The 24,777-nt window shown below is 38.4% G+C and overlaps 1 protein-coding gene across 1 annotated transcript in view; it reads right to left on the minus strand.

The window, feature by feature from the left end:
• The window catches only part of PEX7 (peroxisomal biogenesis factor 7), an 86,037-nt gene extending 61,516 nt beyond the window's left edge, over positions 1 to 24,521 (minus strand). The window contains exons 1-5 of the mRNA XM_065889052.1: positions 24,306 to 24,521; positions 22,322 to 22,379; positions 21,302 to 21,452; positions 12,388 to 12,465; positions 11,694 to 11,802 (exon numbers count right to left, since the gene is read on the minus strand). Coding sequence (XP_065745124.1) covers positions 11,694 to 11,802; positions 12,388 to 12,465; positions 21,302 to 21,452; positions 22,322 to 22,379; positions 24,306 to 24,435 — 526 coding nt within the window. The 5' untranslated portion in view covers positions 24,436 to 24,521. The remainder of the gene's footprint in view (positions 1 to 11,693; positions 11,803 to 12,387; positions 12,466 to 21,301; positions 21,453 to 22,321; positions 22,380 to 24,305) is intronic.
• Positions 24,522 to 24,777: the final 256 nt, after the last annotated feature.

Below are 24,777 nucleotides of genomic sequence, written 5' to 3' on the forward strand. Positions count from 1 at the left end.
AATTATACTGCTAACACTCTACACACAGTCTTTTTCTGCTACTCAGTCTCACACACTGAATACTCTCTATATAACATCCAGAGTCAATATTATGTATAACATGCTACACAAAAGGCCAATGTAATACAAAGAAGTGTGTGTGACTCAGCCTGAATAAAGGGCTAATATATACAATTCTGCCTGACTTATTTATTTTTAACGTCTTTATTGGGGTATAATTGCTTTACAACGTTGTGTTACTTTCTGCTGTGTAACAAAGTGAATCAGCTATATGTATATATATATATCGCATATCTTCTCCCTCTTGTGTCTCCCCCCCACCCTACCTATCCCACCCCTCTAGCTAGTAACACAGCACCGAGCTGATCTCCCTGTGTGATGCAGCTGCTTCCCATTAGCTATTTTACATTTGATAGTGTATACATGTCAGTGCCACTCTCTCACTTCATCCCAGCTTACCCATCCCCCTCCCCATGTCCATAAGTCCATTCTCTATGTCTTTACTCCTGTCCTGCCCCTAGGTTCATCAGAACCTTTTTTTTTTTTTTTAGATTCCATATATATGTGTTAGCATACAGTATTTTTCTTTCTGACTTACTTCACTCTGTATGACAGACTCTAGGTCCATCCATCTCACTACAAATAACTCAATTTCGTTTCTTTTTATGGATGAGTGATATTCCATTGTATATATGTGCCACAGCTACTTTATCCATTCATCTGTCGATGGACACTTCGGTTGCTTCCATGTCCTGGCTATTGTAAATAGAGCTGCAATGAACATTGCGGTACATGACTCTTTTTGAATTATGGTTTTCTCAGGGTATATGCCCAGTAGTGGGACTGCTGGGTCTTATGGTAGTTCCGTTTTCAATTTTTTAAGGAACCTCCATACTGTTCTAAATAGTGGCTGTATCACTTTACATTCCCACCAACAGTACAAGAGGGTTCCCTTTTCTCCACACCCTCTCCAGCATTTATTGCTTGTAGATTTTTTGATGATGGCCATTCTGCCTGGTGTGAGGTGATACCTCATTGTAGTTTTGAGTTGCATTTCTCTAATGATTAGTGATGCTGCGCATCCTTTCATGTGTTTGCTGGCAATCTGTATATCTCCTTTGGACAAATGTCTATTTAGGTATTCTGCCCATTTTTGGATTGGGTTGTTTGTTTTTGTGATATTAAGCTGCATGAGCTGCTTGTATGTTTTGCAGATTAATCCTTTGTCAGTTGCTTCATTTGCAAATATTTTCTCCCATTCTGAGGGCTGTCTTTTTGCCTTATTTATGGTTTCCTTTGCTGTGCAAAAGCTTTTAAGTTTCATTAAGTCCCATTTTTTTACTTTTGTTTTTATTTCCATTTCTCTAGGAGATGGGTCAAAAAGGATCTTGCTGTGATTTATGTCATAGAGTGTTCTGCCTATGTTCTCCTCTAAGTTTTACAGTGTCTGGCCTTACATTTAGGTCTTTAATCCATTTTGAGTTTATTTTTGTATATGGTGCTAGGGAGTGTACTAATTTTATTCTTTGACATGTGGCTGTTCAGTTTTCCCAGCACCTCTTATTGAAGAGGCTGTCTTTTCCCTACTGTATATTTGTGCCTCCTTTAACAAAGATACGGTGACCATATGTGTGTGGGTTTATCTCTGGTATTTCTATCCTGTTCCATTGATCTATATTTCTGTTTTTGTGCCAGTACCATACTGTCTTGATTACTGTAGCTTTGTAGTATAGTCTGAAGTCAGGGAGCCTGATTCCTCTAGCTCTGTTTTTCTTTCTCAAGACGACTTTGGCTGTTCGGGGTCTTTTGTGTTTCCATACAAACTGTGAAATTTTTTGTTCTAGTTCTGTGAAAAATGCCATTAGTAGTTTGATAGGGATTGCATTGAAACTGTAGATTGCTTTGGGTAGTATAGTCATTTTCACGATGTTGATTCTTCCAATCCAAGAACATGATATATCTCTCCATCCGTTTGTATCACCTTTAGTTTCCTTCATCAGTGTCTTATAGTTTTATGCATACAGATATTTTGTCTCCTTAGGAAGGTTTATTGCTAGGTGTTTTATTCTTTTTGTTGCAATGGTAAATGGGAGTGTTTCCTTAATTTCTCTTTCAGATTTTGCATCATCAGTGTATAGGAATGCAAGAGATTTCTGTGCATTAATTTTGTATCCTGCTACTTTACCAAATTCATTGATTAGCTCTAGTAGTTTTCTGGTAGCATCTTCAGGATTCTCTATGTATAGTATCATGTCATCTGCAGTGACAGTTTTACTTCTTTTCCAATTCGGTTCTTTTTATTTCTATTTCTTCTCTGATTGCTGTGGCTAAAACTTCCAAAACTGTGTTGAATAATAGTGGTGACAGTGGGCAACTTTGTCTTGTTCCTGATCTTAGAGGAAATGGTTTCAGTTTTTCACCATTGAGAATGATGTTGGCTGTGGGTCTGTCATATATGGGCTCTATTATGTTGAGGTAGGTTCCCTCTATGCCTACTTTCTGGAGAGTTTTTATCATAAATTGGTGTTGAATTTTGTCAAAAGTTTCTTCTGCATCTATTGAGATGATCACATGGTTTTTATCTTTCAATTTGTTAATATGGTGTATCAAATTGATTGATTTGCGTATATTGAAGAATCCTTGCATTCCTGGGATAAACCCACTTGATCATGGTGTATGATCCTTTTAATGTGCTGTTGGATTCTGTTTGCTAGTATTTTGTTGAGGATTTTTGCATCTACGTTCATCAGTGATACTGGCCTGTGGTTTTCTTTTTTTGTGACATCTTTGTCTGGATTTGGCATCAGTGTGATGGTGGCCTCGTAGAATGAGTTTGGGAGTGTTCCTCCCTCTGCTATATTTTGGAAAAGTTTGAGAAGGATAGGTGTCAGCACTTCTCTAAATGTTTGATAGAATTCACCTCTGAAGCCATCTGTTCCTGGGCTTTTGTTTGTTGGAAGATTTTTAATCACAGTTTCAATTTCAGTGTTTGTGATTGGTCTGTTTATATTTTCTAGTTCTTCCTTTTTCAGCCTCGGAAGGTTGTGCTTTTCTAAGAATTTGTCCATTTCTTCCAGGTTGTCCACTTTATTAGCATATAGTTGCTTATAGTAATGTCTCAAGACCCTTTGTATTTCTGCAGTGTCAGTTGTTACTTCTCCTTTTACATTTCTAATTCTGTTGATCTGAGTCTTCTCCCTTTTTTTCTGGATGAGTCTGGCTAATGGTTTATCAATTTTGTTTATCTTCTCAAAGAATCAGCTTTTAGTTTTATTGATCTTCGCAACTGTTCCCTTCATTCCTTTTTCATTTATTTCTACTCTGATCTTTATGATTTCTTTCGTTCTGCTAATTTTGGGGTTTTTTTGCTCTCCTTTCTCTAATTGCTTTTGGTGTAACGTTAGGTTGTTTATTTGAGATTTTTCTTGTTTCTTGAGGTAGGATTGCATTGCTATAAACTTCCCTCTTAGAACAGCTTTTGCTGCATCCCATAGGTTTGGGTCATTGTGTTTTCATTGTCATTTGTTTCTAGGTATTTTTTGATTTCCTCTGATTTCTTCAGTGATCTCTTGGTTATTTAGTAGCATATTGTTTCACCTCCATGTGTTTGTATTTTTTACAGTTTCTTTCTGTAATTGGTATCTAGTCTTATAGTGTTGTGGTTGGAAAATATACTTGATACGATTTCAATTTTCTTAAATTTTCCAAGGCTTGATTTGTAACCCAAGATACGATCTATCCTGGAGAATGTTCCATGAGCACTTGAGAAAAATGTGTATTCTGTTGTTTCTTGATAAATAAATATCAATTAAGTCCATCTTATTTAATGTTTGTGTTTCCTTATTTATTTTCATTTTGGATGATCTGTCCATTGGTGAAAGTGGGGTGTTAAACTCCCCTACTTTTATTGTGTTACTGTCAGTTTCCCCTTTTATGGATGTTAGTATTTGCCTTATGTGTTGAGGTGCTCCTATGCTGGGTGCATAAATATTTACAATTGTTATCTCTTCTTCTTGGATTGATCCCTTGATCACTATGTAGTGTCTTTCTTTGTCTCTTGTAACAGTCTTTATTTTAAAGTCTATTTTGTCTGATATGAGAATTGCTATTCCAGCTTTCTTTTGATTTCCATTTGCATGGAATATCTTTTTCCATCCCCTCACTTTCAGTCTGTCTGTGTCCCTAGGTCTGAAGTGGATCTCTTGTAGACAGCATATATATGGTTCTTGTTTGTGTATCCATTCAGCCAGCCTATGTCTTTTAGTTGGAGCATTTAATCCATTTACATTTAAGGTAATTATCGATATATATGTCCCTATGACAATTTTCTTAATTGTTTTGGGTTTGTTTTTGTAGATCTTTCCTTCTCATGTGTTTCCTGCCTAGAGAAGTTCCTTTAGCATTTGTTGTAAAGCTTGTTTGGTGGTGCTGAATTCTCTTAGCTTTTGCTTGTCTGTAAAGGTTTTAATTTCTCCGTTGAATCTGAATGAGATCCTCGCTGGGTAGAATAATCTTGATTGTAGGTTTTTCCCTTTCACCACTTTAAATATGTCCTGCCACTCCCTTCTGGCTTGCAGAGTTTCTGCTGAAAGATCAGCTGTTAAGCTTATGGGGATTCCCTTGTATGTTATTTGTTGCTTTTCCTTTGCTGCTTTTAATATTTTTTCTTTGTATTTATTTTTTGATACTTTGGTTAATATGTGTCATGGCATGTTTCTCCTTGGATTTATCCTGTATGGGACTCTCTGTGCTTGCTGGACTTGATTGAATATTTCCTTTCTCATATTAGGGAAGTTTTCAACTATAATCTCTTCTAATATTTTCTCAGTTCCTTTCTTTTTCTCTTATTCCTCTGGGACCCCTATAATTCAAATGTTGATGCACTTAAAGTTGTCCCAGAAGTCTCTGACACTGTCGTCAATTCTTTTCATTCCTTTTTCTTTATTCTGCTCTACAGTAGTTATTTCCACTATTTTACCTTCCAGGTCACTTATCCGTTCTTCTGCCTCAGTTATTCTGCTATTGATTCCTTCTAGAGAATATTTAATTTTGTTTTTTGTGTTGTTCATCATTGTTTGTTTGCTCTTTTGTTCTTCTAGGTCCTTGTTAAAAGTTTCCTGTATTTTCTCCATTCTATTTCTAAGGTTTTGGATCATCTTTACTCTCATTACTCTGAATTCTTTTTCAGGTAGACTGCATATTTCCTCTTCATTTGTTTGGTCTGGTGGGTTTTTACCTTGCTCCTTCATCTGCTGCATATTTCTCTGTCTTCTCATTTTGTTTAACTTACTGTGTCTGTGGTCTCCTTTTCGCAGGTTGCAGGTTCACACAATGAGAAGTTCATGCACTGCAACGAACAGTAGCCCCTGCTCACCTCAACTAGAGAAGGCCTGCGTGCAGCAACGAAGACTCAATAACGAAGACCCAATGCAGCCAAAAATAAATAAATATTTTTTAAAAAGAAGAAAAGGGAGAAAAAAGAAAGAAAGAAATAAAAAATAATAAATTAAAAAATAATTATTAAAATAAAAATAATGAAAAAAAAGAGAGCAACCAAACCAATAAACAAATCCACCAATGATAACAAGTGCTAAAAACTACACTAAGATAAACATAAAAATCAAAAACAAATCAGTCACAGACAGCAAACCCCAAGTCTACAGTTGCTCCCAAAATCCACTGCCTCGATTTTGGGATGATTTGTTGTCTATTCAGGCATTCCACAGATGCTGGGTACATCAAGTAGATTGTGGGGATTTAACTCGCTGCTCCTGTGGTTGCCCGGAGAAATTTCCCTTTCTCTTCTTTGTTTGCACAGCTCCTGGGGTTCAACTTTGGTTTTGGCCCCGCCTCTGCATGTAGGTTGCCCTCAGGCATCTTTTGGGGAGTCTGAGGTCTTCTGCCAGCATTCAATAGGTATTCTGTAGGAGCTGTTCCACATGTAGATGTATTTTTGATGTATTTGTGGGGAGGAAGGTGATCTCCACATCTTACTCCTCCGCCATCTTGTAGGTTCCCCCTGCCTGACTTTGTCACTATCAGATTTTACCTTTGGTCATGGTCAGTAAAAGAACAATTAAAAACAAAGAAAGATAATTTGGGGGCCTTAAATAATAATGCAAATTAATAAAATTACATGCAATAGTAAGGTGAAGGAATTTTTTAAAATGTATCAGTAATTTACGGTTTTATTTATTAATACTTTTCTAAATTATACTCATTATTAATTCTAGTTTATTACAAATGCTACCAATTAGAGCTCCTAGCAGACATGCCTTCTCTGCTTCACTAGAAGAGAAGTATGTTTCAGTTCATTCTGAAGATGGATCTATTCTATACCACTAATTCCTTCCAGAGTTTGAGGCGAATACTTTGAAACTGTAGAATATAAGACCAAAGGGCATCCCTACACTAAGAAAATGATGTTAATGTCAAACTAATTCACATCCTTACAAGAATTTTAATTGAACTTGTACTAACAGTCTCTGTATTAGGGCTTTTCACCAATAGTAAAATTATAAAATGGTCAAATTATAACCATTATGCTTAACTGCAGTCATCTTGCAGATCTGATTCACTATCAACATGAAACTCATTAGCATTTCCATTAAAAGCATAAAAATGACTAACTCACGTTATATATGCAGGCTAAAGGGTTAGTTAATTCAAACAAGTGTGTTAATATTGCTATCATTTACTTAATACACACCCAGGCTTATGGCTAGTTGTGCCACAGAAAGATTGAAAAAAATCAAAGAAGAAATTTAGGCTTGGAAAAGGAAATGTGACAAGGAAAAATATATTACTGGTCCCATCCCCAAAGATTTGATATTTCAGAAAAGATTTGGTTCAAATTATGGACTGAGAAACTACAACTTAGAAATTTAAAAAATAGTAGGAATAATTTTATCAGTGTACCTTTCTTCATTCTAGAAAATACTATTAATTTTAATCAGCAAACAAAACATTTTCTGAGTTAACTGAACCTCTACACACAGAAGTTATTATAATTCTCTATTATCTTAGGATCTAAAAAAATTGCTTAATCTAAATGGGACGTATTTGTCTGTTCACAATTTACCTGGAGGTTTCCACTTCTGAGGTTCTCCAACTTAGTCATACCTCAGAATTCAGGGACATTTGGTCATTTTTAAGTTTTAGAATTAAAAAACATAACAAATAGAAAGGATTTCTGTGATATTATATTTCCTGTGGAACCCACTCAACATGATTCAACATCTCAGGGCATTGATTTAGCTTATTAGCAAGAAAGGAGCAATTATCCTACCAACTGCCTATCTTCAGATGCTAGATAATGAAATGAGGAGACAATACAGGAAGCACTCTTCCCCTCCCCTGCTACTGTGCCTTCTCTCCTCCCCTAAATAACCACACTGTGCAAAAGACCTTCCATCCCTTTATCTGCCCTCAAATGAGACTTATACCTGGGGTCAGCAAACATTTTCTGTAACGAGCCCAACTGTAAGTATTTTTGGCTTTGAGGGTCATTCAGTCTCTGTCATAACTACTCAACTCTGCCACTATAGCATGAAAACAGACATAGACAGACAATATATAAATGAATGGGCATGACTGTGTTCCAATAAAACTTTATTTACCTAAACTGTCAGTGGGTCATTTGATTTGAGGGCAATAGTTTGCCAACTTGTGCTCTATTCTAAGCTTTCTTCTATTTAGTCTTTCCTGGGTGCTCTGATGTACTGCAATGGCTTTAGATCCCATTTATGAGCCAACGACACAATTTTTATTCATAAGGCCTGATTTCTCAGCTCCAAACTCCACCTGCTATTGACAACCCCACTTGTGTATCCCACAGGCTCAACGTGCTCTAAAACTAACTCAAGATCTTTGTTTGCAAATGTATTTCTTATCTCAGTTATGACATTACCATCCATGAATTTGTCCTTGCCAAGAATCTAGGACTTATTCTTTATTCATCCCTCTCCCACCTCTTCCACATCTTATAAAATCATCTCGAAATACCACTCAAATCAGCCTACTTTATTCCATCCCTTCTGCCACTATCCTTATCCATGCCTTCATCTCTCTCTTAATTCTTTCTCTGCAACCACTCTGGCTCACCTCCAAACTATTCTCTACACAACAGCCAAAATGTGTTTATAAAAATGCAAGCCTAATCATATCACTCCCAGGCTTAAACCTCTTCAATGTCTTCCCACTGTCCATAGGATAAAATCCAGAGTCTTGAATCCAGCCCACAAGGCATGATCTGGGCCCCTGCCTGTGATCCTGACCTCATTTTTACTACCCTTTTCCTCTTAGGCAACAGTCCCTCTGGCCCTCTTTCAGTTTCTCAAATGCATCAAGTTCTTAATTTTGAATATACTACTCTGCTTGGAATGTTCTCTCTTGCTATGCCATCTAAGGCCTCCCACTTTTCACTGAGCCAACTCCTTATTCATCCTAAATGAAAGTCAGAAACCTATCAAGCAAAAAATTGATAGTTTTGACTACCAAATAGTTTCAATGCTTATACAGTAAAAATTAAAATAAATAGGTTAAAGGACAGAAAAAAATTGGGAAAATATTTGTAACAGACGTAAGATACAGAGAACTAATTCCTAAATATAAAAAGAGCTCAGGGCTTCCCTGGTGGTGCAGTTGTTGAGAGTCCACCTGCCGATGCAGGGGACATGGGTTCATGCCGCAGTCCAGGAAGATCCCACATGCCACGGAGCGGCTGGGCCCGTGAGCCATGGCTGCTGAGCCTGCGTGTCCGGAGCCTGTGCTCCGCGACAGGAGAGGCCACAACAGTGAGAGGCCCGCGTATTGCAAAAATAAAAAGAGCTCATACATCAATAAAGAAAAACAACAACAAACAGCTCTCAGTAGCAAAACAGGCCAAAGACATGAACAGGTGACTCACAAAAGAACAACTACGGCAGCCAGTTGACATACTGAATGTGTTCACTAGTCCTAGTAATCAAATACACAAATCAAAACAACAATTAGTTGTAATTTTTCATTCATGGAATTGGCAAACCTCTAACAGATGGAGGAGACACATCCATTCACCATTTCAAGGTCCAAACCTTAAAATAACTGTTACCTTGACACTATCAGCATTCTCATTATCAGAATAAACTGACATCATCTAGACCGGGAAAGTTGTTATTGTTTTGTCTAATCTATAAGGTGTTGCTGCCCTGAAATAAACACATTGGAAAATAACAAGTGTCATATAGATTATATTTATGCATACATTTTCCCAAATGGTCTAACTGAATCATTCCTTACACTGGAATACCCTGAGCAGATACCAGTTTCCCCTTCCCAGTATGTGTCTTCTGAGGCAGATGAAAGTGACTCAAAAAGGCAGCCTTAGAAAAGAAACTCTGCCCTTGCTTACGCCAATTAAATTGCTCACCTTTGTTTTATTTCTACGCTTTTTACAGCTTTAATGGCACTCAATACATTATACAAATTATCTAAAAGAAAAGTGAAGCAATATATTTTAAGGTATCAGAGCTTTTAGGAAGGAAATAGTATCAGAAATCTTTCTTTAGACAAATGTTTATTGGTGGTATATCAAATAAAAGAAACCTGTTGTACCTCTTTTTCTACTTTAGATTTGTTTTAATTTTATAAACTTAAATATATAATATAAATGCATATGTATAATTCATAATATATAATTGGGAGATGTTCTCTTCCATCAAGTGTATTCAAACCTATAGTCTAAGAACTCTTTCTGAATGGTGGTATGAGTCACTCAATTCAGCTGTAATACTGGACTACAGCTACTAAGAAATCTCCACAATCAAAAATTGTTTTATAATATGAATTTGGGACAGGAGATTTTCTGACTCAAAATTGCAAAATTATTTTCCTGTACAATTTCAACAACAACAAAAGTTTTACACCTATAAGCATGTAAAACCTAACATCACTAAGCAAATTCAGCCTTTAAAGATATCTGACTTTTTCCTGAAGAATATTTCCCATTAATACTTTTAATTTTTTGAACATATATTCTGGAATGAGCATAAGAATTTTTATGGAGGAATACAAGTAAATGTTAACAGTGGTTCTATAGGAGGAGGGGATTGAGCACTTACTTTTATTTGGCATGTTTCTGTTTTGTTTAAATTTCTTTACTACGCATATGCTCAAACAGGAATTATCGAGATACCATTTCTGTTTTCTCTTCATAAATTTATTTTTTGAAAGTTATAAAAGAAGCAAGAAATAAAGAGCTGATATTATCTTGTCAATCACCACAAATATTTATGATTAATTAACACATTCTTATAACGGTTACTCAACCTTTGTTCTGATAAACCAACCAAAAATAAAGCCATCTAAGCAAAGCAGCTCAGTAGCTAATAAAACGAGCTAGACTGGTTCCCAACTTTGAAAGATTTATAACTGGTTATGATCTGCCTAAGACAGACCACTAATCATTAATTAATCATTAATTAACCACACTTATTCATTAATAGTTGTGCTTATAAAATTCACAGTATGATAAGTCATACTGTGGCAGATATTATCACAGATATAATATCACTGAGAATTAATATTCTATATCCTTAACCACATGAATATAACCTCTAAATGCCTTCCAACATACTGTTTCCCCACTGGGAATGATTCTACCTTCTAACCATGGGAAGAAGGGAGTGTTATTCTTCTTATCTCAGCTTCTACTCCCCATCACCTTATGGAAGGACCCTTCCACTGAACTTGTTCATGTAAAGTCAGGACAACAGAAGGGTGACAGGATAGACTGGCAGAAAGAAAAGGTAAGAGGAGAAAAGTACAAGAGCTGTGACGGCAGGGTTACAGGGTATGAGAAGAAGGTAAATGGCCAGGGGAGACCCACTCCAGAGCAGCCAGGGGCGAGTGAAGATGAGGACAGCTATTTAAATGACCATTTGGCAGGTGGACCAAGCTGTTTTAAATGGCACTGCAGAGAAACTGTGTAATGTTTCTCTTCAAATTATATATAAAGTAGATTGTTCAGATTATACACGATTTAGGAATCGGCCAACAAACCAAATTTGTAAATCCTTATGCAAACAGTACAAAGTGTAATTTTAAATTTCTATAAAATGACTTTTCTCTACAAAAAACATAGAGACATATAAATGTAAGTATCCGCTTTATCTTAGAATTGCTGACATGAATCAAAAGTAAACAGTTAGGAAAAAAGATTATACCAAACATATTCTTGCTATGGCTTAGTGGCAATGAATTAAAGAGACTATCCCTAAAAAGAGGGTAAATATCAAGCAAAGGAGGTTGACTGTGTGCTAGACATTTTACATGTTTCCTTAGTTCATGCTGACAACAACCCCGTAAGTTAGACATTCTTAGCCCCATATTACTGATGTGAAAACCCATCACATCACCCTGACGCCCCACAATCGGCCACTGAAGAGAGTTTCCAAATTCAATCAAGTCTGATGCCAAAGCCCTCACTTTGTCCCTTACCTCTCACCTCACCAAAAAGGCACACGTTAAGTCAAAGGTTTAGAAGCAGGCTGGGCTAATTCTTACCTAGAGACTGAGAAAGAATGAAAGAGTCTCGAGTTCAAATAGGAATGTAGTCTCTTTTCTTCTCCAAATCTAAGGTACACAGTGCCACCTACCGGGGAAAGTGAGGCCACCATTCCCTACAAATAACACTTGGTAAATGAATATTTTACCTGAGGCTGAAGCAAAGCAACCAGGGATGTGGGGTGACCAGACTGTGCTATAAATGACACTTTCATGGCCTCTAAAGGTGCACAGAGACTTTCCAACAGTTGGATCCCACTACAAATAAATGAATAGATCAATTACTTAACAGAGGCAAATTCATTATGCTTTATATTACCATATATATGTATCTATATACACACAAAATATACATATATATCTCAAGGATTTCTTTAAAGTCTTTTTTTTTTTTTTTTTTTGCGGTACGCGGGCCTCTCACTGTTGTGGCCTCTCCTGTTGTGGAGCACAGGCTCCAGACGCGCAGGCTCAGCGGCCATGGCTCACGGGCCCAGCCGCTTCGCAGCATGTGGGATCCTCCCGGACCAAGGCACGAACCAGTGTCCCCTGCATTGGCAGGCGGACTCTCAACCACTGCGCCACCAGGGAAGCCCAAAAGTCTATTTTTATATAAAGCAAGATGGTATTTAAGGGGCCAAAATAATCAACACTGAGCTAATTATTAGTTTACAGCTAGAAGATTAGAAAATTTTAAATTCTAATAAATGCTTTAGTATGTTTTTTGAAAAGAAAATTAACTGCCTAACTGAAAAGCAACAGAAGTATGTTCCAGAAAAGAAAAAACTTCAGTGGAAGCTTTGAGGAAGGGAATATTTGGTTTTAAATACAGTAATGTGGACATACCAGTTTGATAGTTTGATCCCACGAGCCAGACACCACAAGCTGTTCACATCTGGTTTGACTCCAATCAACACTGTACACCTAAAAACATTTTAAAGTGTCATTTAGAATGCAAAAGAGCATCAAGTTCAATATTACAGTTATCTGTTTGTAACAGTGACAGTCAGTTAGAACAACTAATTCACTTCGCTGAAACATCAAATAAAGTCCTGCAAATCTCAATATGGTGTCTGAGAAAGGGAAAGGTCATCTTGTCCATTCCTCCAGCCTTACCCTTAACAGATAAGACTCCATTCTACTTTAGCAGGATCCTACAGAATATTTCCAAAACCTTCTTCACTAAAACAAATTATACATATTTTTAAACCTACCAACAAATCACTGTTTGCAGCACCCTGAAGAAATGTCAGAGCAGATTAGAAAGTTAGTCATCTAAAAAAGCTTGCCAGGTCAATGTTTATCAGAAAGCATTAAAATTCAATTAATATCCCTTTCTGGCCTTTCTTTGAAAAAGCTTATCGGAATGACGTGATACTTTCAGATCTCTTGGTAAACAGCTTTAGTTATCCAATGCTGCTCTCAGTAAACCACTTCAAATGAATTATATGAAAACTTATGGAAATACTTTTAATTCTGTTATTTGATACAACGGATTATATACAGATCACTACTGGAAGCTAAGTTCAACCAAATATGTGTATAATTAAACTTTACAAAAGTAGTCCTGCCATGGACCTGAGTATGCCATTAAATGTGACCAGCCAGCAGGTTATTTTGAATCTAAAAACTCTACCATATTTATGCAGAAAGCATGACTGTCTGGGGTTTGTTGTGGCTTAAGTATGGATTCCCTGTTCTCTGCTGCCTAGTGCTATGCCTAGCCATGTTGGAACCTGAGTTTAAAACAAAAAATAATTAGTAATACCGATTATGTTCTTACTTAAAACTTTGCTATTTTGTTCATTGTAGATTTTTCTTACATTAATTTTGATTTCTTAAATACTGCATTAAGAGATTATTTATCTTGACTACTGAGCTTTTGGGGCCCCCTTAAATTATGTACTTAAATTATGTACTAAGGTGAGTGTTTCACCACCCAGTTCTGGCCCTGTTGCGGCCCATATTCTTGCACAAGAGAGAAAAGCAGCTGGAACACTAAAGAAATCATGATCCAGCAACAGAGAGTAGCTCATAAAGTATACAGAAAGGTCAGCAAAATCCAAAGTGCTGCTGCAGCCATCTGTCAGTTATGGATGGAAAAAGGCAGGCTCGGAAGCAATCAGGGAAGAGCTTGAGACCTAAAGAGGTTGATTTTACCCTCTAGGCCAGGGCTCAGCAAGTTTCTTCTGTAAAGGGCCATATAAATATTTTAGGCCTTAAATATTTATATAATAACCATATTAATATATTTATTATATTCATAATAAATATATTATGGACCATTTGGTCTCTGTCACAACTACTAAACTCAGGCTTGTAGAGCACAAAGTAGCCATAGATGATACTTAATAAATGGGCATGGCTATGTTCCAATAAAGCTTTACAAATCAGAGTGGGCTGGATTTGGCTTTGGCCCACGAGTACTAACTGACCAACCCCTGCTCCAAGCTGATGTGAACAGTCAAAAATAACCACAATAGGAAATCTTTATTGAGCACCTACTGTTTGCCAGATGTTGTCGTAAGCACTTTACGTATTTTATCTCATTTCATCTTCACTTCTGTGCAGTAGATACTGTGCCAAGGCCCAAAGAGGTTAAGTAACTTGTCCAAATTCCCACAGCTGGTAAGCTGCAGAGCTGAAGTCTGAACCTGGGCAGCCTCATCGCAGAGTCCACCTTTAATCATGATGCTAGGCTGTCCCTACAATATGTTGCATGACGGCGCTTTAAAATGGAACTTTTCAGTGACCTTGGACTGTGATATTAAGGAAATAAAACCCTGCCCTTGTTGGTATCACCCTTCACTGGAGCTCCATTTGGGCCCAGACTGATTGCAATTTGTTTTCATGAATTATCCATACCCATATTAAAGCCCCTACCTATCTATCTACTTGGTGAACCCCCGCTCATCGGTCAAGACCCAGCCCCTTTAAATCTTCTGTGAAGTAAGCCTCCCCTGATGAACCCCTCAGGCATCGAGGAGTCAGATGCTTCCTTCTGTGCACTCCGACAGCATCTTACACCTACTCCTAGTTCAGCATTCACCATGCTTTACTAAATTTAGTGTTAAATAACTGCCACACCTGCTATATTTTGGAAGAACCATCATAAACAAAACCATCTTGTTCATGCTCATTGCAATATAACAGGCACTCAAGAAACTGAGTTAAAATGATTTAACCAACCAAATTTATCTCCACAACCTGTGCTGTTGCTAAGTAGTTATAAAGAGCTACTGTTTTCATTTTAGAGGATAACTGAACAAATACAATTAAAAGATAACATCATTAGCTCAGACTCCTCTACCTCTACACATTTCCAACATGACAGAGGACTTGAAACCTGACAACTTCTCACCTTTTAAAACTGCAAGAGCCTCCGCTGGCTCAGAGAGAACCCAGCCCCAGTGAGAACAAAAGACACGACTTAAGAAAACTATGCTGATACCAGGGCTGCTGCCAGCTCTTCTATGTGACTCATAACAAAGTGGCAAGCATTAATCAGGGTCTAGGACAAAATCAAGCACAGGGCATACATGGTGAGGTTAAAAATGGGATAAAAAAGAAGGAAATAAAGGTGACTCAATCAACATATACTTTTTGTTCGTTTGTTTTACTGTGTTTAATATACTAGGATATGGGAAAGAAACTAACAGTATAAGCCAGGATATTGTGCTTAAAACACAAAAACGAAAACTGTAGACCATAAATACAAAAGCTGGAGGGATGGAAAATTCAGCTTGATGAAGAGAGGTATCCTAGCAGGGCCCTGAGGGCTGGTTAAAATGTCAATAGCAGAAAGCAGAGGTGAAAATAGTGACCAGAAACTCCCCCAAAGACATAAATGGGGACATAAAGCACCCTAGGGATTATAGGACTAGTGAACAACTGCAAGATAACACCAAGGTTTTGTGCCTCAGAACTGTCAGTGACAGTGGCATTAACAAAACTGGACGACTGGAGGAAGGGAGATAATGTGTAATTTTAGACACAGTGAGTTTGTGGTGACAGCCTGACAGTCAAGTGGAAATGTCTAGGAAGAACAGGGTTTGGGCATTAACCTCAAGCCCTGAAAAAAGTTTACAACCAGAGAGATGTTTGGGAGACAGCTGAAAAGGGATGACTAGATTCCATTATCCCAACCTCAAGTCACATAACTATTCAATACATATTTATTAAGCACTTACTATGAACAAGGCATGTGGGAGGGAGAGTATAGTGTTAGACAAGGCAGATAAAGCCCCAGCCTTCATGGGTCTTATACTTTAGCAAGGGAAGATAGGCTGTAAGTATAAATACACAATTTCAGGTTGTGATTTTTTAAAAACTACTAAGAAAAATAATGTAAAGTAAGAAGACTAGAAAATAATAACAAGGGCGGGAGACTAGAAAGCACATCTCACATTAGTCTACTCTTACATTTTTTCCCTATTCCCAATTCCCCCCTCCACTCGCACTCAAATAGTGGACACGGGAAATATAAAAAGAAGAGAGATATGCAGCTATGCTTTAAAAGCAGGGTCCTCTAAAGGCCTATCTTAATGAAATTACTCTTGGTAGAAAGAAAATTGAAGAAAATTAATTGGGAAACTACACAAAGAAAAAAGAAAAACACTGAAGACTATTTTGTGCTGCTTTATGAAATCTGAACTTCATCAGAACCACAGTTTGAGGAGGACAAATTTTATTACTGAATCCAATTCCCAAAGAGCTCATTTTTAATCTACTGTACAGTGTTGCCCTTTTTAAGTTGGTCTATTTAATTAAAAATCATCAAATAAAAAACTGTGTCCAGAATGTTCCTACTTATCTGTATCAATACAAAGGAAAGGGACACTGACTTTTAATTACTGAGCGGTTAGAAAGGGCTACAGGGCTTCCCTGGTGGCGCAGTGGTTGGGAGTCCGCCTGCCGATGCAGGGGATGCAGGTTCGTGCCCCAGTCTGGGAAGATCCCACATGCCGCGGAGCGGCTGGGACCGTGGGCCATGGCCACTGGGCCTGTGCGTCTGGAGCCTGTGCTCTGCAACGGGAGAGGCCGCAACAGTGAGAGGCCCACGTACCACAAAAAAAAAAAAGAAAAACAAAAAAAAGTTAAAAAAAAAAGCGCTACATATTTCTTTTAATGTGAAACTTAATTTTTTTTTCATTATAGATATATTAAAATGCACATAAGAGTAGAGAGAATAGCATAATAAATCCCCAGGTATCCATCACATACCTTCCATAATTGTCAATATTTTACCCATCCTGTCTCATCTGTTCCATTACTTACTGGAGTATTTTAACATCAGACCATTTCACTCACAAATACTTCAGGAGAAAGAATGTCTTCACCTTTTACATGAGCACAAGACCATTTTCACATCTTAGATTAACAACAGTTCCTAACATCATCTAATACTCAGCCCATATTCATATTTCCCTGATTGTCTCAGAAACGTCCTTTTATAGTTGGTTTATCTGAATAGGATCCAAACAAAATCCATATTTTATACTTAGCTGTTATGTCTCTTAAGTTATTTCTAATCTAGGAAAGTTCCCTTTCCCACCTTGGTTCAGGTCCCCCTACCCCACCAATGACATTTACTTGTTGAAGAAACAAAGTTACTGGTCCTATGGAATGTTCTAAATACATTCTGGATTTGGCTAATTGTTTCCTCATGGTGGTGTGCAACTTTTTCCTCTACCCTTCCTATTTTCTTAAAATTGGAAGTTAGATCTAGAGGCTTGATTTGATTCAGTTCAATCTTTTTTTTAGCTTTCTATTGTATTAGGAGGTGTGTAATTTCCGGTTGATCCACTTTTAGTGATCCTAAGATTGTTCATAAGATGGATCACTTTTAAATTAATGGTTTTAGCATCCACAGATAACCCCTGCCTAGGGTCATTATTTCATTAGGGGCTACTAAATGGTGATTTTCTAATTCTATTATCCCTTCTACATTTACTAGGTAGAATTCTATGACAAGAAAATTTCTGCACCAACGATTTGATTACCCCACAGTGAAATTCATACAGGAAAAGCAGGATAAATGCCTTGATTCTTTACCTTTATTTATAAATTCATGATCAAAAACTTTAAATGGATCAAATATCTTTTAAAATTTTTCAGCAAACTGATAAGCCTCACTATTTGACAATGAAGACAAATTTTAACTATTTTTTAAAAACTGTAATAACAACACTGAGAATTAGATGCTGAAATGAATATTAAACTGAGTCTGTCATCTTTAAAGTCACTTTTAACTCACTCTCAATAGCACAGTGCTATAAGCCATGAAGTCAGAAACAAAATTCTCAATTACTCTCTTTTTTCTCCTTCTTGCTGAACTTTTTAAAATCTTCTTATTCTTCCATTCTTATTATATATTCAGCAGCAGGCTAAGCTGAAGGCATTTTATGGGGCTCAAAAGACATAATGGCCTCTGCAGTTAAATAATACAGAGAAGAATCCGATTCCTGCTTTGATGCTAAGTTCAGAAGCCATGCAAAGGGAAACTTTCCATGTTTTTCTTTCTTTCATTTCACCAGGACCTTTATTCCTTAAGGCCTAAAATATATCTAGGTCTTGGAATTTTCCTTTTTGCTTCAGTAAGTACTTGTCTGACTATCTGAAAACTGACTGTTGGACTTTATTCAACACTATTTGTTGAATATTCAACAAATATTTATTTGCTCCTTAAAACTCTATTTGACCTTAAATCAAACACCTTAAAAGTGTTTCTGCATATTTGGTATAAGAGACAAACTTTAAATAAATGCTGTATTTCTCTTTAATGAAAAATGCCAAATATTTGGTATTATAACACTGAGCTTTAGATTGATCACCAGAAATTCTTTAACAATCTCACGGAGGACAACCTTTCTGAGGGTCCTACAGTTCTCTACTCGTCATCCGCCTTGGTGTGGTTCGACTTTTACTAACAATCGTGAGAAAGACAAGAAGTAATATTGTGGCACACAGTGATGGGGACTCCCCAACCACCAATCTCCCTTTCTCCTTCCTCACAGAACCCCAGTTTTGCCCTTCAGGAAAAGCTCTGTCCTTTCCTCATCCCAGGGGTGAATCTTACTTAGATGAAAGTACGAGTGGTGACTTGTTTCCCTCACAAGTGACAGAGTTACGACTGGGCATGTGATGAGATGATAACTGGAATTCTATGGAGCGTTAGAAGAAAGAAACCCACCGAGGACAGCAGAGCGGAAAGGCAGGAGAAACCCGGGTATCTGATGACATTGCCAAGACTAAATTAAACAAACTTGGACCCATTCCCAGCTCCATATCCTTGGTTATGTGAAATAAAAAACTCAGATCGTTGAAAGCACTTTTAGTTTGGTTTTCTCTTATGGTAACAGCCAAGGCATCTAACTGATACAAAATGCTTATCAAAAATTGCATTTGAGGGCTTCCCTGGTGGCGCAGTGGTTGAGAGCCCGCCTGCTGATGCAGGGGACACGGGTTCGTGTCCCGGTCCGGGAAGATCCCACATGCCGCAGAGCGGCTGGGCCCGTGAGCCATGGCCGTTGAGCCTGCGTGTCCGGAGCCTGTGCTCTGCAACGGGAGAGGCCACAACAGTGAGAGGCCCACATACCGCAAAAAAAAAAAAAATTGCATTTGACAAGAAAATGAGGAAGGACAACCTAGAACAACAGTCTGAAAAAACAAACAATAAAATAAGTCTTCAGTTCAAAAAAACCAGTTACATAATTATAGAATGATGTAAACCACTGGCTTAACAATAGTACAAAGATCTTTACAAGTGGACTGAAAGTAACCCAGCACTACAACGTGGCTGAGGAAAATGCACAGCCATGTTAGGTAATATTATTAGAAACAGAGGCTCAAGATCATGGTGGCGAAGTCATATAAAGCTCAGCACTAATAAACACATTTCTGGAATAAATTAGGTTTTACAACATTAAAGGCAACAGTGTAAAACAAGAGATCACCCAAAGGAGTTTACCAGGACGGAGAAAGATATAGAGACCGTGTAACCTGAGGACAGGTCGAAGGAATTACAAGTGTACAGTCTGGAAGAGGGAAGACTTACAGGGGGCATGACAGCTATTTTCAAGGATTCTCCTGGAAAAGAGGGACTGCACTTGGTCTCACCATGTCAGAGAAAGGAATCTGAAGCAACGGTTCGTTGATATTGAAGGTAGATTTAGGCCTAAGAGAGCAATTATCTAACCAATAGAGCAATCAAAAAGTCAAATAAGTTATCACATGAGACAGTGAAATTCACTTTCAATGAGCAGAAGCAAAGACTGCGTGACCATCACACGGAACATTGTCAAACAGTATTTTCCAGAGTAGTAGCAGTACAAACACCATTGGTTGTACGAGAGATGATTTTAACTGGTACATACATTTTATTTTACTCGTTATATATTTATTTTACCATACATGAAATAAATGTACATACTAAGCTATCAATTCCATGGTTTCATGAATATGCGCTGTTTTAGAATAAGTGAAATAACTATGTAAAGTTCATTTAAAGAAACACGTTAAATCAGTATCTACCATTTAATAAAACTGGATATATTATTTTACGATTTGTTAGCTACAGCCCTAGAATTTATATAGATAAGCAATACAAGGCCCAAAGATTTAAGAAAAAGAAAGAAAACTTTTGAGAGGAAAAATATTTTTAAAAAAGAAAGAAAAACATTAAGTTAATCATAATCTAAGTGGTATAAGAAAATGGCAAAAATCATGAAGGTACCACGAAAATGTCTGAATTTTGGACATGCTGCTTCGTGGGGATTTTTGCATTGACCATGCTGAAACTAAAGTTCCTCCTTTACCAAAGTTGTCTTGGTATTCAGTGGTTCTATGAAAACACGATCATTTATAACTACATTTATTCAAAGAGTCTCCTTTACAATAATATGGAGGAACTAAAATTTTCTATTATTTTCAGTCAGATCTTAGAGATATTCATTTTTAATAGCTAGAACTATAAAAATGATGTCTAGAATCCTCACATAACCAGTCTATTATTACAAAAGACTAACATTCTTGCACCTAATAAGCATTTACTGAGGTCTTTCCATGAGCCAGGCACAAATTTGAAAGTAAATTTGCAAGTTTTCATTTGAAGCATCTATTGCTACCTTGAGAAAATTCTTAAAACATTTAAGGTAAAACACCAAAAGAGAATGTCTTTACCATCATGTTCATGAAAAGTATATACGTATTTTAATATGACTGAAGGCCAAACTATTCTCTTTGCTACCCATACACACACACAATATCTAGCACGTGTAAGAGATTTAGTTTTTAAACTTCTTTGGTAAGCTCTGCCTTATAGTCAGTATTTCAAGCTCTTGCTTCCATATATTCTGAAAATCCTTGGGAATCATAGTGAAGTCCTAAAGGCAATCTTATGATGTCTCTGTGAAAAGTCCACCTACCTCTATCTTAAGGCAGCGTACGGAGGCATATCCTTCCTTACAGCGTAAAGAAAGCCATGCGCCTCTGGAGGAACCGGTGCCACGGTATATTTCCTACCGGAGGCGTTTTTACTGACTAATGAGAAGCCTGACCTTTTCTTCTTTCCCAGCTCCTTAGGCTAAAAGGTACTTTATGTTTGAAGAATCAAATAACAAGTGACATCTAACATGTACACATGTACAAGAAACACTAAAGCTTAAACTTCTTGTCCCCTGAAGACATCCCCCCATGTTTCCACCCCCAAATGGATTTCAACCAAAGAAAAACAATCAGCCCAGAAAGATTCCCTTCCTACCTCCTGAGTGTGTTCCTTGTAGACCTGCAGTGGCCCTGTGGCTCTGGCGGTGTCCCAGAGCTGTAACGAGCCATCACCACTACAGGTGACCAGGATATGCTCATTATTCTCACTCCAGGTCACGTCAAACAAACCATCGTTCCAGTCAAAGCTACACCAGGAAAATTAAAACAAAAAAATCTAGTTACATAGGCAGCTGAACATAAAATAACAATCATTGCTTTTTTTTTTTTTTACAGTTTATCACCTATTTTAACACACATTATCTCACGTGGTCTTCACAAATATGGGAGATTCGTAGAGCAGGCACTTGCCAGATTCAGAAACAACTTCAGAGAGCTTAAAAGAACAGCCTAGTCACACAGCCAGAAAACTGCACAGCTAGGTTAAAATCAGGGCTCCCAACTAGAAATACCATTTACATGAGGACATGCTGCCACACCTGGGTGCTCACTGCTTTCTGTGTTTCATAGGAGGGAAGAACAAGCACTTGAAAGTACTAATTTAGATCAATAATTTCAGTGTTTCCCATAAATCTTTCACCTGAGCTATCAGCAGGCAGTTATTTCTGATGAAATTTCCTTTCCTTTCTCTACCCTTGACTAACTCTGATGGAGACGTTAATGAGTCTAACAGTCACACAAGACAGGCATGGAAAGAAGAAAGGGAAAGAAGCGATAATCCACAAAATGGATAATTAGTTCCTGAATGAGTAAAGCTAAAGTACATTAAGAAGAAAGCAAAGATAGGAATGTCAAACAGTATACCAACGAGCTCACAGTTTTTTATGTTTAAGTTTTACAATGTATAAGTGAATGCTAAGAGACAAGAGCTTTAGAAGAAAAGTGACATAATCACAAGTTCATGGCAAAAATAAGCTCTATACTATGCAAATCCTGAAGGTTCTTTTATACAGCAAATTAAAACATCTTATTGATCACAAAGATTCAAAACTAATTCTATTAAGGTCTTAAAAGCAACAGAGAACACGTATAAGTTTAATAGTTAGAGTCATCTTACCTTCTAAAAAGCCTAAGCCCAGATTCATTTTGATCCAGTATTAGCAGGGTTCCACAGCCTAAGGAGAAAATTGCTGAGGTCATGCTGTTGAACCCGCTGGGGGACCATGTCAAGGCAAAGAGGTATCAAGTACTGAGTACCTAATTTTACAGTCACAAATTTCAAGTTACTTGAGGCCATGTATACAAAATGATCAGGACCGTGCTCTCCATTTCTGTCTCTCTCTCTACATTGTGCTTAATTAAATATTAAGCTTACCATCTCACCTATGCTTGGAATCCAGACACAGCTCTAACAGGGGAGAGATATTTAAGTGCATACTCTATGGCCAGGCAGGTTGACAGGCACACAAACCTCCCAAACAGGTGTTATCATCCCTATTTACAGGTGAGAAACCTCAGGCTAACAGACCCCAAGGATTGTGTACCTTCTACATCACACTGCCTTCACAATAAATCTACAATACCTTCTGGGACTTCCCTGGTGGCACACTGGTTAAGAATCTCCCTGCCAATGCAGGGGACATTGGTTCAATCCCTGGTCCAGGAAGATCCCACATGCCACGGAACAACTAAGCCCGTGCACCACAACTACTGAGCCTGTGCTCTAGAGCCGGCAAGCCACAACTACCCAGCCCGTGCACCTAGAGCCCACGCTCCACAAGAGAAGCCACCGCAATGAGAAGCCTGTGCACCGCAACAAAGAGTAGCCCCCTCTTGGTGCAACTAAAGAAAGCCCACGCACAGCAAAGAAGACCCAACGCAGCCAAAAATAAATAAATAAATAAATTTATTTTTAAAAAAATAAATAAAATAAATAAAGAGTACTGGTTTCATACTTTAAAAAATAAAATAAATTCAGCATGGAATTTTAAAACAAAATGCCTACTGGAACTCACCACGTACTTGGTGGTAAAATGCTGAACACAACATATCATTAACTACCAAAGAGGAATTATTTTACTAAAGGATCAGCATATTTTAAAAGTTATATTTGTTATTGGGTTGAAGGAAAGAAAACTATTAAATATGACTGACTTAAAAAAATATCAATTCCTCTTAAGACGTTTTTTTTAAGGATCTAATTTAAAATATCATTACAAACTCACGAGTCTTCAACCTAAATGGTAGGCAAGTATTGTAAACCTGAATTTGCAACCACTAAAAGCTAATGGTGAAAATATTAAGGCAAATATTTCTCTCCCTCTCAGTTTTAGAAATCACTAAATCACTGTAGGACCCAACAAAAAATACTGTCGAGAGCTGACATTATGCAATGAATTTTTTCATAGACCTTCAGTGCGTTATACAACAGCTACGAGATGAATTAAAAGCAAGCCCGTAAGTCAAGAATAGAACCCCGCCTTTCAACCTAGTCCAGGACCAGAGACCATTAACCTGAACCTCTTAACTGCCTGCAAATGTTTGTATTCCTCCGGAGACAAGAAAAAGCGAGAAAAGAACGTGAACAATTTCGTGTTGGCACTTGCGGGGAAACTCCTGGCGTCCGCTCAGGAGCATCCTTAAGACGCACAGCCGGAATGCAGCCTGTGGGGAATGTGGTCCAATTAGTGGGTACTGGGGTGGCCCTGCAGACCGTCTTCCAAGAGCTGTTGGTCCCGTCGGACCGGTAGAAGGGGCCCCACAGGTTCAGCCCGCTCTCCGCAGGGCCACGTGTACCTGGAGGGGTGTGTGTCACTAGGGGCGATGGTGTCGGTGCGCTCTAAGGCATAAGAACTAGGGGCACTAGGCATCTTCCACACGCTACTTCCGCACTGTAACTGGAAAAGATGATGGACTCGACTCTAAACCAACTCCCCACACTGGACAAAGGCGGTCAGGGAGCCAGGCGTTCCTCCTCTGCTTCCCCTGGTGTTCTTTTCTGGCGCCGTCTACTGTCGGAAGTGCTTTTGGACCACCAGAGGGAGCTGGAGCTCAGCTAGAACCCGCCCCCGCCCCGGCGGCTCAGCGCGGCCCGGCCTCACCCGCGATGCCGTAGTGCTGCGCGGTGGCGCAGGCCAGGCGGCCCGGCAAGTACGGAGAAAACTCGGCTGCATAGCCGTGGCGGCCTGGCACCCGCAGCGTCCGCACCGCTCCGCCACGCGCCGCGCTCATCCCGCCCGCCGCCTGCGTGCCTGGCCGCCCCAACCGCCGAAGCCCTTCCGAGTTGGAGGCGACCGGTCCGGACTCGCTAAGAGAATTAGAGATCCTGGCAGCTGAGACGGAAGTGAGGACACTGGGTGCCCTGAATGCTAGGTTTCGATTGGTCCGCAAAGGAAAGGGAATTGACTCTGACGGAGGCCATTTTTGTCTTGGGCAAAACAGATGCTTGGCGCCCGCTGTGACGAAGTAGACGTGAAGGCAGTATTTCTGAGAGTTAGGTGGTGATTCTGACACCTTTTGTTTTTACATATCAGCCTCCACTGCGGGCTATCTGGTTTTTATTAATTTATTGAC

This window comes from Phocoena phocoena, chromosome 12 (assembly GCF_963924675.1).
Source record: "Phocoena phocoena chromosome 12, mPhoPho1.1, whole genome shotgun sequence".
NCBI classification, from domain to species: domain Eukaryota; kingdom Metazoa; phylum Chordata; class Mammalia; order Artiodactyla; family Phocoenidae; genus Phocoena; species Phocoena phocoena.